This window comes from Blennius ocellaris, assembly GCF_963422515.1.
Source record: "Blennius ocellaris genome assembly, chromosome: 12".
NCBI classification, from domain to species: domain Eukaryota; kingdom Metazoa; phylum Chordata; class Actinopteri; order Blenniiformes; family Blenniidae; genus Blennius; species Blennius ocellaris.
Genome location: NC_137661.1, coordinates 20,937,090 through 20,950,199, shown reverse-complemented (window position 1 = coordinate 20,950,199; position 13,110 = coordinate 20,937,090). Strand labels below are relative to the sequence as shown.

The 13,110-nt window shown below is 37.6% G+C and overlaps 1 protein-coding gene across 1 annotated transcript in view; it reads left to right on the top strand.

The window, feature by feature from the left end:
* Positions 1-10,017, top strand: part of osbpl1a (oxysterol binding protein-like 1A) — a 28,503-nt gene extending 18,486 nt beyond the window's left edge. The window contains 11 exon segments of the mRNA XM_080506230.1: positions 309-384; positions 1,410-1,544; positions 1,659-1,756; positions 2,280-2,462; positions 2,561-2,668; positions 3,102-3,191; positions 4,015-4,141; positions 4,418-4,531; positions 4,678-4,801; positions 5,660-5,750; positions 8,136-10,017. Coding sequence (XP_080362356.1) covers positions 309-384; positions 1,410-1,544; positions 1,659-1,756; positions 2,280-2,462; positions 2,561-2,668; positions 3,102-3,191; positions 4,015-4,141; positions 4,418-4,531; positions 4,678-4,801; positions 5,660-5,750; positions 8,136-8,238 — 1,249 coding nt within the window. The 3' untranslated portion in view covers positions 8,239-10,017.
* The last annotated feature ends 3,093 nt before the right edge of the window (positions 10,018-13,110 follow it).

The window sequence follows — 13,110 nt, the reverse complement described above, 5'->3', positions numbered from 1 at the left end:
TCTTTTGGAGTTTTTAAAAAAAAGTTTCCAAACCTTCAGTTGAAGGTGACTTTCTCACTCACAAGGCATAAGTGCTCTTAATGGTTTCAAGGCTGCTGACCAGGTTTGTTTGCTCTTTGTGTGAGTTGAAGTATTTATTGTGAGCATCAAAGTGCATCAGAGGCTTTGGCGGAGTCACTTCAAGGCATGCTCAGAGACATTTAATGTTTGTTACATTTACTTCGATTTAATGTGCATTTCAAAGTATGAGCACGAGGGAAATACTAAATGGAAACACCCGATTTGCTGTATGTTTCTGCGCTATTTAGGACCAGCTTACCTGCACCCATGTTCTCAAGAAATGACTTCAGCATTTGGAGTATCCTGAGGAACTGCATCGGCATGGTGAGAATGATGTCCAGTAAATTGCTTTGGTTTTAGAGTGACATTCAGCCCAGTGTCTTGACCTTTTATATTCAGCTTTACTGAATTGATGCGACCAGACGACTCTGACTTCAATAATATCTTTTTTTTTTCTTCCGGGGCCAGAATGAACATCTTGAACTTTCATGAAAGTGATAAACAAACTTCAAATAACTTTATAATTAATCAGACCATACAGAAACAAGCAACAGCTGCACAAGCACTGGTGACAGTGGAAGGAAAACTGTTTTTACCAGGAAGAAACCGTCGCAGAATCTTTATACCGACATCAAATTATACCAAATAGTAGGAGATAAAAGGATCGGAGGAAGGGAAACACACACGCATCAGACAACAAGCTAATCCTTTTCGCTTCAGATTTGATGGTACAAATAACCAGTGTTGCCACGGTTACCTTGACAAAGTGATAGGATTAGTGATTACTAGTTACTCCTTTAAAAAGTGACTTTACTGATTACTTGCTTTCAAAAGTCAACCAGACTCCTAAGTCCATGAGGAAACGGACTTAGTAGTGCGTTACTGGCATCACTGCAAATAACAGACCTCTCGTTCCAGAGAACAGAGAGAAAGAGAGAACAAAGAGGGAGAGAGAGAAGTAGAGCTGGCAAGAGAGAACAGAAGGAGAGAGGAAAGAGGCTGAAAAAGAGAACAGAGGGAAAGCCAGAGAGAGAGAGAACAAAGAGAGATAACGGAGAGAACTGAGAAAACAGAGAGAGAGAGAGAGAGGCGACTGAAGAGAGACAAACACTGATATTGAAATGCATTTCGTTGCAGCGCAGCAAAGAGAGTCTCAACCTTCATTATAGAAAGAACAAGCATTTTTTTTTGCAGAATATGATAACTGTTGCAGTTAAAATCTGAATAAACCTTGAAAGCTTTTTTATTTTATTATGAGTACAGAAAACTTATATTTCAATTCTACTCATATCACGGTTTTTTTCTTTGTCATACAACTTTCTTTTTTTTCTTTTATATGTCTCATTCAGGAGCTGTCCAAAATTACAATGCCCGTAATTTTCAATGAGCCTCTCAGTTTCCTGCAGCGTCTAACAGAGTACATGGAGCACACGTACCTCATCCATCAGGCCAACGAATCCTCAGATTCTATCGAGCGAATGAAGGTAGTTGCCTCTCGAACACCATGACACAGTTTTAATTGGAGGTATAGCTTGCATATATGCTTTAAAATTACAGCTTGCATTTTTTTTATTAATTTTTTTTTGCATTGTTGGCAGTGTGTGGCTGCGTTTGCTGTGTCTGCAGTGGCGTCCCAGTGGGAACGGACAGGTAAACCCTTCAACCCTCTGCTGGGAGAAACCTACGAGCTGATCAGGTAAGAGGGACTGTGCAGTTCCTGGTCATTTGTGGTGACATCATCAATGCATATGACCACTTTGAGATGGAACTAAAAAAATAAATAAAAATAAATCATTAAAAATTCAAAAGTACTTGTGTATTTGTCTACATCTCTACCTGCAAGTTTCATGAGTTTTTAATCATTGAATTGTGATAATTGTGGCCTCTGCTGAAAAAAATACTTTTTTTTTTTCATTATTTCATAAAAAAAAGCCCTTGAATATTAAGTTCTAATTAAATGGAAGTGTTTGAATTCAACTGAGCAAATTTACTTTTCCAAATGCACCTCTAATTATTTTGGGACTTGCTCTACATTTTGCGCATTTCATAATTGAAATACAAACTACAAGATGTTTTTCTTTGCCAAAAGACACTTATATTTGGTCTCACTTACTATAACTGTAAATTATACGTCTGTACTTATGAAATATACTATGGTTGTGTATTTGTTCATCCCCCAACACGCTGACTGATACTCACACAATCTCTCATCATCTCAGGGAGGATCTGGGTTTCAGGCTCATATCGGAGCAGGTCAGCCATCACCCTCCAGTCAGTGCCTTCCACGCTGAGGGTCTCGAAAAAGACTTTGTGTTTCATGGATCCATCTACCCCAAACTGAAGTTCTGGGGCAAGAGTGTGGAAGCTGAGCCAAAAGGCATCATCACACTGGAGCTGCCCAAGTAAGAGCTGAGATCCCTGGCAGATTCATTAAAACGAAATCTATTCTCGGCGTGTGTATGTGACAATCGTAGGACTCCTCCTTGATTAACTTTTCCAGACACAATGAAGCTTATACATGGACCAATCCCACATGTTGTGTTCACAACATCATTGTGGGACAGCTGTGGATTGAGCAGTATGGAAATGTGGAGGTGGTCAACCACAGGTAAGAGAAGATAATTCAAAAACATATATTCAATATCATGATGCTGCAAAAGCCTATTTTAAAACATGTCAAACAAAATAAATAAAATATAGTTTCATGCTGGTTTTTCATATTTGAAAAACTGAAATGTTGAAGGTTCAGGTTGTTTTGCACAGAAAAGCATTCATTTTAAGCAGCAAATTCAGAAAAAAAAGCCTTCTTTCATTGCAGAGCTTTTCTTTATACAGAGATGTGTGACGTTGTTCGCTGGTTTCTGGGTAGTATCACAGTACACAGGTAACAAATGTGTAAATGTGGTTGCAGATAGGCATATTGGTGTCCAAACTGAGTGAGAACAAAATATTTGTATTAACATTTGAAGGACGTTGCAGAAGAAGCTCGACAGAGAGACTGAAGTTGCAATTTATTAATTTGTTTGTCTTTTTTCACTCAGAACTGGTGAAAGATGCTGCCTGAACTTCAAACCCTGTGGTCTTTTTGGAAAAGAACTCCACAAAGTTGATGGATATATTCTGGACAAAAGGTGCAATATGATTTTCCTAAAGGTTGATTTGACAATTAAAATCCATTAATTATATACTCTTGAATGTTGAGTAGGAATGAGGTATGCACAAACCTACGAAACCCTCATTCCTAATTCTACTACACAGAATTATTCATCATTGAATACCTTTTGTATGCTACTTAGCCAGGGATGTACTTAATGCAGAGCAGGGTTGGTTTTATTCTGTGTTTATAGGGATTTGTAATTGGTGTCAAATAGCTAATCTTCTCAATGCCATTTAATTATTAATGCTTTATTTTTCCATGTTTAGTATTTTATCAATAAGCCGCTCAAAGCTGTTTAATTTAAGACTGTACAAAATAGAAAGGTGCTTTGATGCTGAACATGAAAAGAGTATATATTTTAAATGCTAAATATCAGTAAAGGGCAACAAGAGAAGAAGATGCTTCAGTCCAAACCTTGAAGAGAAGCAGAGCCAATGACGGGACTGAACAACCATGCAAAACCACAGGAACAAGAACAAAATGTGTGCTGTACAACATGTTAATAAAGTACCTGAGGGGCTGGACCCAATACAGGAAATGACAATGTCAAATGTTATTGAACAACAAGAGACGCCAATAACAAGCAGTGAGATGAGAAAAAGCTTCTTTGTTGTCTCAGTATGACATCAGATGCTGAACGAGTCTGAAACAAGACATTTGTTATTCTTTACAGCTGGAAATGTTTCATTTTTGCTTAAATTACCATATATCACATTTCTATAAATGGATATTTTCTTGTCTTTCTTTTTTGTACACTAACCAAAACTAACAGGTGTCTGTGTGTGTTTTTCTCACAGTAAAAAGAAGATCTGTGCACTGTATGGCAAGTGGACGGAGTGCCTGTATGTGGTTGACCCTGCTGGTTTTGAAGCACATAAGAAAAATGACAAAAAAGGAGCAGAAGAGAAAAAAGGCAGCAAAGTGGTAGGAAAGACTTAACACTTAAGAATCTGATTCCACATCTATACATTTTTTTTTTTTAAAGAGAGACAAAGGGAGGCTTTGTAGTTATTGCAACTGAAAATCACAACAGAATTTAGTTGCAAGATAGAAGCAGAGGTGGACATTTAGTTTTTTGCATTAGTGAACAAAACCTAAAAATAAGCAACAGCAGCAACATATGAATGTACCGTAAGATGAGACTTTTTTACACCAGTTCACTTCTGTCTTAAAGTCTTTGATGTCTGTAATTGGTTGCAGGGCTGCAGCGAGGACCAAGAGCAGCTTCCTTCACCGGCTGCAGACACTGTCGAGATGATTCCTGGCAGCCAGCTCCTGTGGAGGATCAAGCCGAGACCAGCAAACTCTGCCCAGGTCCCACCGACTCTTTTCATGTTTTTCATCACTAGCAATGGTGGAGAGTGTGCAGCGTTAAAAAGAGGCACAAATTCAAGCCTTTTGAAGAGAAAAGGTTAACTTATTGTTTTTTGGGGGGGGGGGTTTATGCATATGTCATGCAGATGTACAGCTTCACGTCCTTTGCAATGCAACTGAATGAGCTCCGTAAGGAGATGGAGGGAGTCATTCCCCAGACTGACTGCAGGCTGAGGCCGGACATTCGTGCGATGGAAAACGGCGACATCGGTAGCTATCATTCTTGTACAATTTCAAAAAATTAGTGAATAACAAGTATGACTTTCTTATCTAAAATGTAGCACTTTCACTCACTAGGTAGTTGGAGGCAGGAGATCCAGGAGTTATTCATTCAAACACAGCTTATAAAGTCAACCACTCATTTAAGGTTGCTCATGTGTTGATACGTTATTTACAGAGGATCACTGTTGGAGTCCAGGGAAATTAAGTTAGTTCAGGATTAATGGGGTACTGCTCACACACACAGAAAAACAGCTATAATCAATGTTAGTCTCAGAGGTGATTATTGTTCAGATAAGACTTCATTGAAACTCATTCTACTTTTATTTCCCCTAGAATCTACATATATTATTTTAAGAGATGTTTCTATAGAGGAATTTTACAGATCCAACCCATCTTCCCTCAAGTCCCCTGAACACCTCGTGGCAACACAGGATTTTTTTTCCTTTTCCGCACCCTTACTTCCTGTTTCATTCAGTGGTTTCTGCAATTTCCTGTGTTCCCCCAAAACGTTTGACAATTCACTTTCCACAAAGCAATTGAGACCCCTTGATGTGTGTCGAGTGCCAAACACGGCATTCCCGTCACAATTTTAATGGGGTTACGATAGCTATGTTATCAGGCAAAGTGCATAACGCGAGTTCACATTGGTCACTGAACTATATTCCCAATAACCAAGAAGAGCAGGCAGTCGTGCTGATAGTATAAAACCTCCAGCTTGTATAGTGATAACGGAACACCTCCAGCCTTATAGTAACTACTCGTGTACGATCAGGCTGTCGTTGGCGAGGAGGCATACATAATCCTCTTTCTGAAATCTGTAAGTCAACCGTGTCATGCTTCCTTTAGATCTGGCGAGCGAAGAGAAGAAGAGGCTTGAGGAGAAGCAGAGAGCTGCTCGCAGAAACCGCTCCAAATCAGACGAGGACTGGAAGATGAGGTAACGTTTTACAACCAAGTGGTTCCAGGTAGTCACGTACATAACGCGGAATCCATGAGTTGGAGAGAGTTGATTTCATAGCCCCCTTCTATCATCATCAGCCATTATATCTCAAGTATGAACATGCAATGAGAAAATAGCTTACTGATTGGATTTTTGTTTAATTAATTAAATCTAATTTGCATCCATTTTGCAAGAAACAAAACACATGCATGTTGGATTCATCTTAAAGAATAAAAGAGATGCATGAAGTATTAATCCAGCCTTTGCCTTACAATTCGTGCATTTTTCATTGTATTTAAGGTTTAGTTTCTGCACTGAATGCTGCGTATTTATCATCTTTGCCCATACTGTTTCACACTGAAATGCTTGAGCTGAATCTTTGTATTGCCTTCATTCTTTCTGTTGTTGTTGTTTTGTTTTGTTTTCTGCGGCTGCCTTAAGGAGTCCTCCCCTGGGCCCAAGGTTAGAACTGTTTGACTAAAGTGACGTTTAACACAATCTTGTGACCTTTAATGTTGGCAAGCGCTTCATTTTCTCTATGCAAATCTTAACTGTGATTGTTATTCGCTTTCTGTTAAGATATAGCGGCTTGCTGATAAGGAATCACTGTGAACACACTATGTTATTAATCAGCTTCTCACCAGCAAGACAACCCCCACTCACTGGCGATAAATGCAATTACTGACACACCAAAGGAGTGCCACTTTATTCCTCACTAAACCACCCTCCCCTTGTGACTGTAAAAGGTCTTATATTTTACGTTATTCCAGTCTTTACTTTTCACTCTTCTCATTTATGACAAAATGCTCTTGCAGATCCAGCACCAAAAACCTTATCAATATAATTTCACATCCTTCTCTACTTTGGCTTTTTTCCTGATTTAGAAACTGCTGCAACAACAGAGTTTTGTTCTCTTGTTGCCGTTTCCACATGAAACGTTAGCCAGAGGGCTCAATCACCCTGCAGTGCCACATTATGTAATAACAGTGCAATATGTAACAATGTTATACATTTTCAACTCATTGTGTAATAACGCCGCATTTTGTAATGAACATTATGTAATAATAATGCAAGATGTCATAATTTTTGTGTTTTTATGCTTTGTATCAAATATAGTAATTACATACCATAATGCATGTGTGTATATGTCTTGCAAAAAACTTCAGTGCACCAAGAGTTTTTATGTCAGAAATAAAAGAAAATTGTATTAATTAAAAAAAAAAAATCCTAATTAGGCTGGAATGATTAATGTTATTCTGATGGAATGATGGCTTTTCTCAATAAGGCATGCATTTTGATGATTTATTACATAATTCACCAAATTATAACATTTTCTTAAAAAAGAAGAGCACCCCCATTTTATAATAACTGTTGCAATATGTAGCAAGTTATTACAAAATGCAACAACGTTTATTAGAAAATTCAGCAGATCGTTACAAAATGCGGTGTTGTTACATAATGAGTTGAAAATGTATTACATTATTACATATTGCACCGTTATTACATAATGCAGCGCTACACAGCTTCCAGTATGTTCCCTCCTACTCTGCCTGTGAATGGTTGGCGGTGATAATCTTACATTAACCCTCGCAATAAATGTGTCAACGACTGAGCACAAGTGCAGGTCTTCAAAGGAGGGAACTCCATATTATTTCTGAAAATGAGGGTTGGGAGTTATCAACAGATTCTCAAGCATTTTTTTTTTTTTTGTTTGGTTGATATTTTGTTTTGTTCTGCCAGTGCTTCTTGACATTAAATGTGACACCACCGGAAAGCCAGATAAGCCTTTTAAATTGTGCCACACTTGTTGTTGGCATAACCGGCAAAGCTCAGTAAGTGGTGCGCATGCACGTCACCCATGAAGAATTTACCTCATCCATTCTGCCAACAGCTTTACTTTGCTGTTGCTCTTCACTCTAGTTTTCTGCTTGTGATATCCTCAAACGCTGTTAATCGGGGGGTCTGATGGCCAACTGATTGCTAGCGTGAGCCCCAGTCCGGAGGTCGGTCGGGATCCGATCCAAGATTTGGCAGGAAAAATGGTTCAACCTCTTTGCTTTTTGTTAATTGAATTGGAGTGATCTTGATGGAGCTGAGGGGTTAAGGCAACTTCAAGCTGGTGCAGGCCTGCTGACAAGCAAACAATCCAAATTGCCAACTCAATAGAAGTCTTTAACCTTTAGATGATGCATGCCTGACCTTCCCTCTCTTTCTTCTTTGTTTTTTATTGTTGTTGTTCTTTTTTTAATATATATATATATATATATATATATATATATATATATATATATATATATATATATATATATATATATATATATATATATATATATATATATATATATATATATATGGATGCTGACTTTTCCGCTATAATTTCAGGTGGTTTCAACAGGGACCAAATCCCCACAACAGCTCCCAGGACTGGCTCTTTTCTGGAGGATACTGGGACAGAACCTACAACCAGCTGCCAGATATTTACTAAGACGTGTTTGAAAATTATTAGAAATGTGCTGCAAAGAGCAACAGGGGCTGTTTCTTTTTTTTTCTTTCTTTTTTTTTCTTTTTTAATGTCAAATATACAAGCAATATAAAAGTGTACTTAAAATGTGTGGCCTCTACTGGGATGAACAATCTTACAATCAATAGGTATAAAAGGTGAAGCTGTTTGGAAATACCTTGAATTTTTTCTGTTTATAATGGATTTTACTACAGGTCAGAGATTTATGATATTGTTACCCATCTGTCTTCTTTTAAATGCTTTAATGTGTTTTGACACTAATTTTATATCTGTCAGTGACCTCATTACGTTACTCACATCTTCTCTGACCTCCAGCTCACAAATCAAACTAATGAGACATGTCAGGTACTTCTCATTTATTTGCCCTATGAAAGGAAAACAAAACATGCTTTCAATGCATATATTTTCTTGTGTCAGTGACGCCTTTACATAATGACTTTTAGATGTGCTTTTATATTGTTTGTGAGTCTTGTTTGTTGAGCTCAGTGTTTGACAATGCTCATATAAGGGAGATACGAGAATTGAACCAGTCATATTTTAGTGAACATTTTAACTGTGAATCAGTTGGATTGTCAAGCATACAAAATATCCCAAATATTTCATTATGAACTTCAATAAAATACAGTGACTATTTATAGTTTAACATTCTGTGAATTTGCATCAAAGTTTAGGAAAACTAAAACCGACTATTTTTAAACTGGGCACTCGGCAGCTCCCCAACAAGGCACCAAATGGGCGACTGGCTTCTTACGCCTCTTTTAAAGCTCAGTTGTACATTTTAAGTTAAAATTATTTGACACTGTCGATACGTTTCCTTTCTGCATCCTGTTTGTGTGCTGCACTGTCCCTGTCGTGTGATTTCAAAGCAGTGAATATGAACAATTGTTTCTGCATCGTTTGCACAAGCTGAGCCTTTTTACTCTTCAACACCAGATAACAGATGCATGTATCATGAAGACACTAAGACGAACCAGATGCATATGTAACCATGAAAAGGACTTTATTTCTTGTGCCTTGTGTATACCACTTTGATCCGGAAGAGTATTAGGATCACTTATGAGAAAGGAAAAATATAGGAGTAAAACCTTTTTTTTCATCATGCACTTCAAGAAGAAAAAAAAGTGTCAAATTAGACCTGCATGATTTCATATATGTCTAAAAGTTTTACAAGACTTTTGTCACAAAGTACACTATATATTATGAATCTCTAAAAAATCAAGTAAATCATTTGTCAAATCAGACAGTAACTCTATATAGATAGAATTACGTGTGTACAATCAGGATTTAATGTGATTATTTAAGCAAATTATTGTGATAAATGATCATTTGACTTTTTTTTTTGTTTCAAATGCACGATGAAAAAAAATCTCAACATTGTAGTTAGACTTTTTCGCAAAGGTAAAATGGACATTCTAGATTTTTTTTTCATGTAGCCCTACTTGGTTTGTCCTGGAAAAAAGCTTTGGCCTTACTGTACAGTGTGTTAGGATGATGTCCATGTATGTAAAAGTCCCTCCAATTTGGTGTTTTTTTCGTTTTTTTAATTGAAAGATGAAAAAAAAAGATTATTTTCTCTTAAAGTAATCTTTTGCTGGTTTGCTAATATGTTATTTCAGTTGACAAACAACACAATTGTTACAAAGTATGGAATGTTCTTCTACATACTGTATGTGTCCGTGAGAAACTTTTGCTCAACAATAATTCTCTGTCTATACTTTTTGATATCTCTGAAAACTTTGAATAAAATTCCCCAAAAACTGGAGTGACTTTCAACATTATTTACCCATGATATATGTCACTTAATACATACTACAGTGACAAGCATATTCCAGGATGTTTATTCATCATTATTACAACAAACTTTTAATAGAACTTAACTGAATTACAACAACACTGATGACATCACATATTATATGTACAGAAGGTGAAAGTGTGAGTAGAGTTGATAAACTGCATAATACTTAAAAAGGATCAATCGGGACGATAGTGCAGTAGGTTTTCTCAACAGTAGTGTAGTAGTGGCTGTTGTGCAGATGGGAGGTAAATTGCTGAAGTGTATTTGGATTGTTACTCATGAATTAACATATCGAAGTGTGATGATTTCACCTTCTTCAACAAAAACACATTAAGATCATTTTGAACATCTTCTAAAGGATATATATTGTCTGTAAAATATCACAATATAACTTACCATGACAGTCAACAAACAATTATCAGCAATGTGTTATATAGTTGTCAAGGTCTGGTCTCGTCACAATGTCTTCTTTCAAACTAACGAAAGTGAAAACATGACAATACATATGTATTCGTGTACAACGAGGGCAGACCTGAAACAATGTGAACCTCGCTCCTCTTCTGTTTCAGCGTCCTCCTCAACCCCAGACTCAACCTCCACACTTGTCTGGAGGAGATAAAGGGATGGATCGAACAACATTTCCTACAACTGAACAGCGAGAAAACAGGACATCCCACTCTCTTCTACTGTGCGCGGTTGGACACACCCATTCTGAAATCCCTCCAGTGGCTCCTCGTCTCTGCCAGAATACGAAATCTGCCTCCTCACCTCCCAATACATCCATGGCAGTGCACCACCCGACCTCAAGGGACTGATCACCCCACTCACCACTACAGGCTCCCTCCAGCTCTGATAATTCATCACAATTATTATTCCAAGGACCAAACTCAGCACCATGGGTGTCAGGGCTTTCTGCTCCGCTGCCCCCCGCCTGTGGAATCGGCTTCCAGACCATCTGAGGGAAACGTGGGCTGCTGAATCTTTTTTTAAAAGGACTAAACACCCTTTTGATTTTGCAGTTCTTCTTGACTTTTATTGCTGTTTTTAAATATTGTATATGGTTGTTTTTAGCTATATTTGATTGTTTTTATCAGTTTGAGATTTTGACAAATGTAAAGTGCACTTCAAATTACGTGTATTATTATTAGTATTAGTATTAGTATTAGTATTAGTATTAGTATTAGTATTAGTATTAGTATTAGTACTAGTATTATTTCAGTTGTCTGTGATTAAGGCTCTCTTCACGCTGGGTTTGCTCGCTCCTATTGGCAACATGACTGAGCTTATAAAGGAAGACAGAGCAGAAAAAAACAGTGATACATTCTCATTATAACCCAAAAAAATGACGAATATGAGACACTGCAAAAAAAAAAAAAAAAAGCAACTCTATGTTCTCACTGGCTTGTGGGGGTAGTTTTTCCATATGTGAAAAAAAACCTCATCTGAACAAGTAGAGCTTGTCCCATTTGTGAAAATGACATAAGATTAGTCATGTTCTCAGGGTTGTGTAAGATAAAAGCCTTTGTCGAGAAAATTGAAGGAAATTAAAAGAAAAAAAACAAAACAACAACCATAATTTACACTGAAAGAAACTGATTTCAATAATGTTAACAGCTCCTGTTACTGTCAGCTCCTTGCATGTGGTTTCGACCTCCATCCGAAGAAATTAGGAGAGGTTCAGTCGTACGCTGTATCCAAATGCCAGTTGTGATAAAGGTTATTCAAATGGTAGAAAGGCTTTCCCACTGCAGACAAGTAGTGACAGGCTCCATCGCTGTATGTCTCGCCTGACATCAGGGCATAACTGTGAAAATGAAATACGACAAAGCCATCAGCCAGAGACAGCTGAAAGTATGTGGAGAGAATACCACCAAAAGCCATCTTGATCTTTAGCTTGGATTTATGTGATTGGAACCTGGTAGGATTGACCTGACAGCTCCCTGGAATAGAAAATCTTCTCTGTTTGTGCTTCTGTGTCCAAAGAAGCTCTTTCCTGAGATTTATCCCACACTGACCTGGGAATGAGCGAACAGAACTGAAAAATCATTTCTGCACATGGACTTTACACATGTTCTGCATCGCTATGACACATTTCAAAAACGAAAACAACCAAAGATAAATAAAATCGATTCTCGCTTTGGTCTTGCACACGAGAAAACAGTCCAGCAGCTTCTGCCTTATTGGATTAAAAGGACCTATTTACAAAGGTTAGCTGATGTTTAAAAAAAAAAAAGACAATGGTGGGTATTTCCAGCATGTAATTTACTCGGGGAATGGCTGGGACACTGGACCAGGGACCTCCTTTAACAGTTTTTTTTTACAGTTGCGCTGTAGGAAGTAAGGCACACACTTATTTACCTTCTAGAGCTCAGGACCTTCAAAATATCAACTTAATTGCTCTCCAGGCATCTGCTCTATTTCTGGTGTTTTTCAGTTTTTCTTTTCACCTGGTGGCACTAGTCCCACCCCTTAGCACGCTTTGAACTGATTCTATGCCCTGAAATGTCAGTTTCCTTTATGCAGGGCTACGTATACACTGCAGAAGTGGGAGTCACATTGACACTATGACAAGAAGAGAGAAAAGCAAGAAGAAAAGCAAGTGTGCAGTCACAAAGACAAGACAGGTGAGTGTCAACATAAAACGGGAAAGATGAAAACCGGCAAGATACGTAAACAGTATGATGAACACAGAAAGGGACTAGACACTGTAGTCTTGATGTAATGTTTAATAAAGTGAAATGTGATCAGTCGCAATTAAACATTTTAATTGCACCCATACAGTCCATGGAAAATTATGAGATGAAGAGATTCCCGCTGAAAGTGATGATGACACGTGACAATGACCACCATAATTACAGAACAAATTACACACTTTGCATAAATGCAAACTGGGAACATCAGCTTTGCCCAAAAATCATAATTTACGTTTAATTTCGTTTGTAAAATGCCTTTCATGACAGGAGAAATACGCTTTGCATGAGACAGAGTAGTCAAAACATTCAGAATTCAGATCCAGGCATCTTTATTAATCCTGCAAGCTG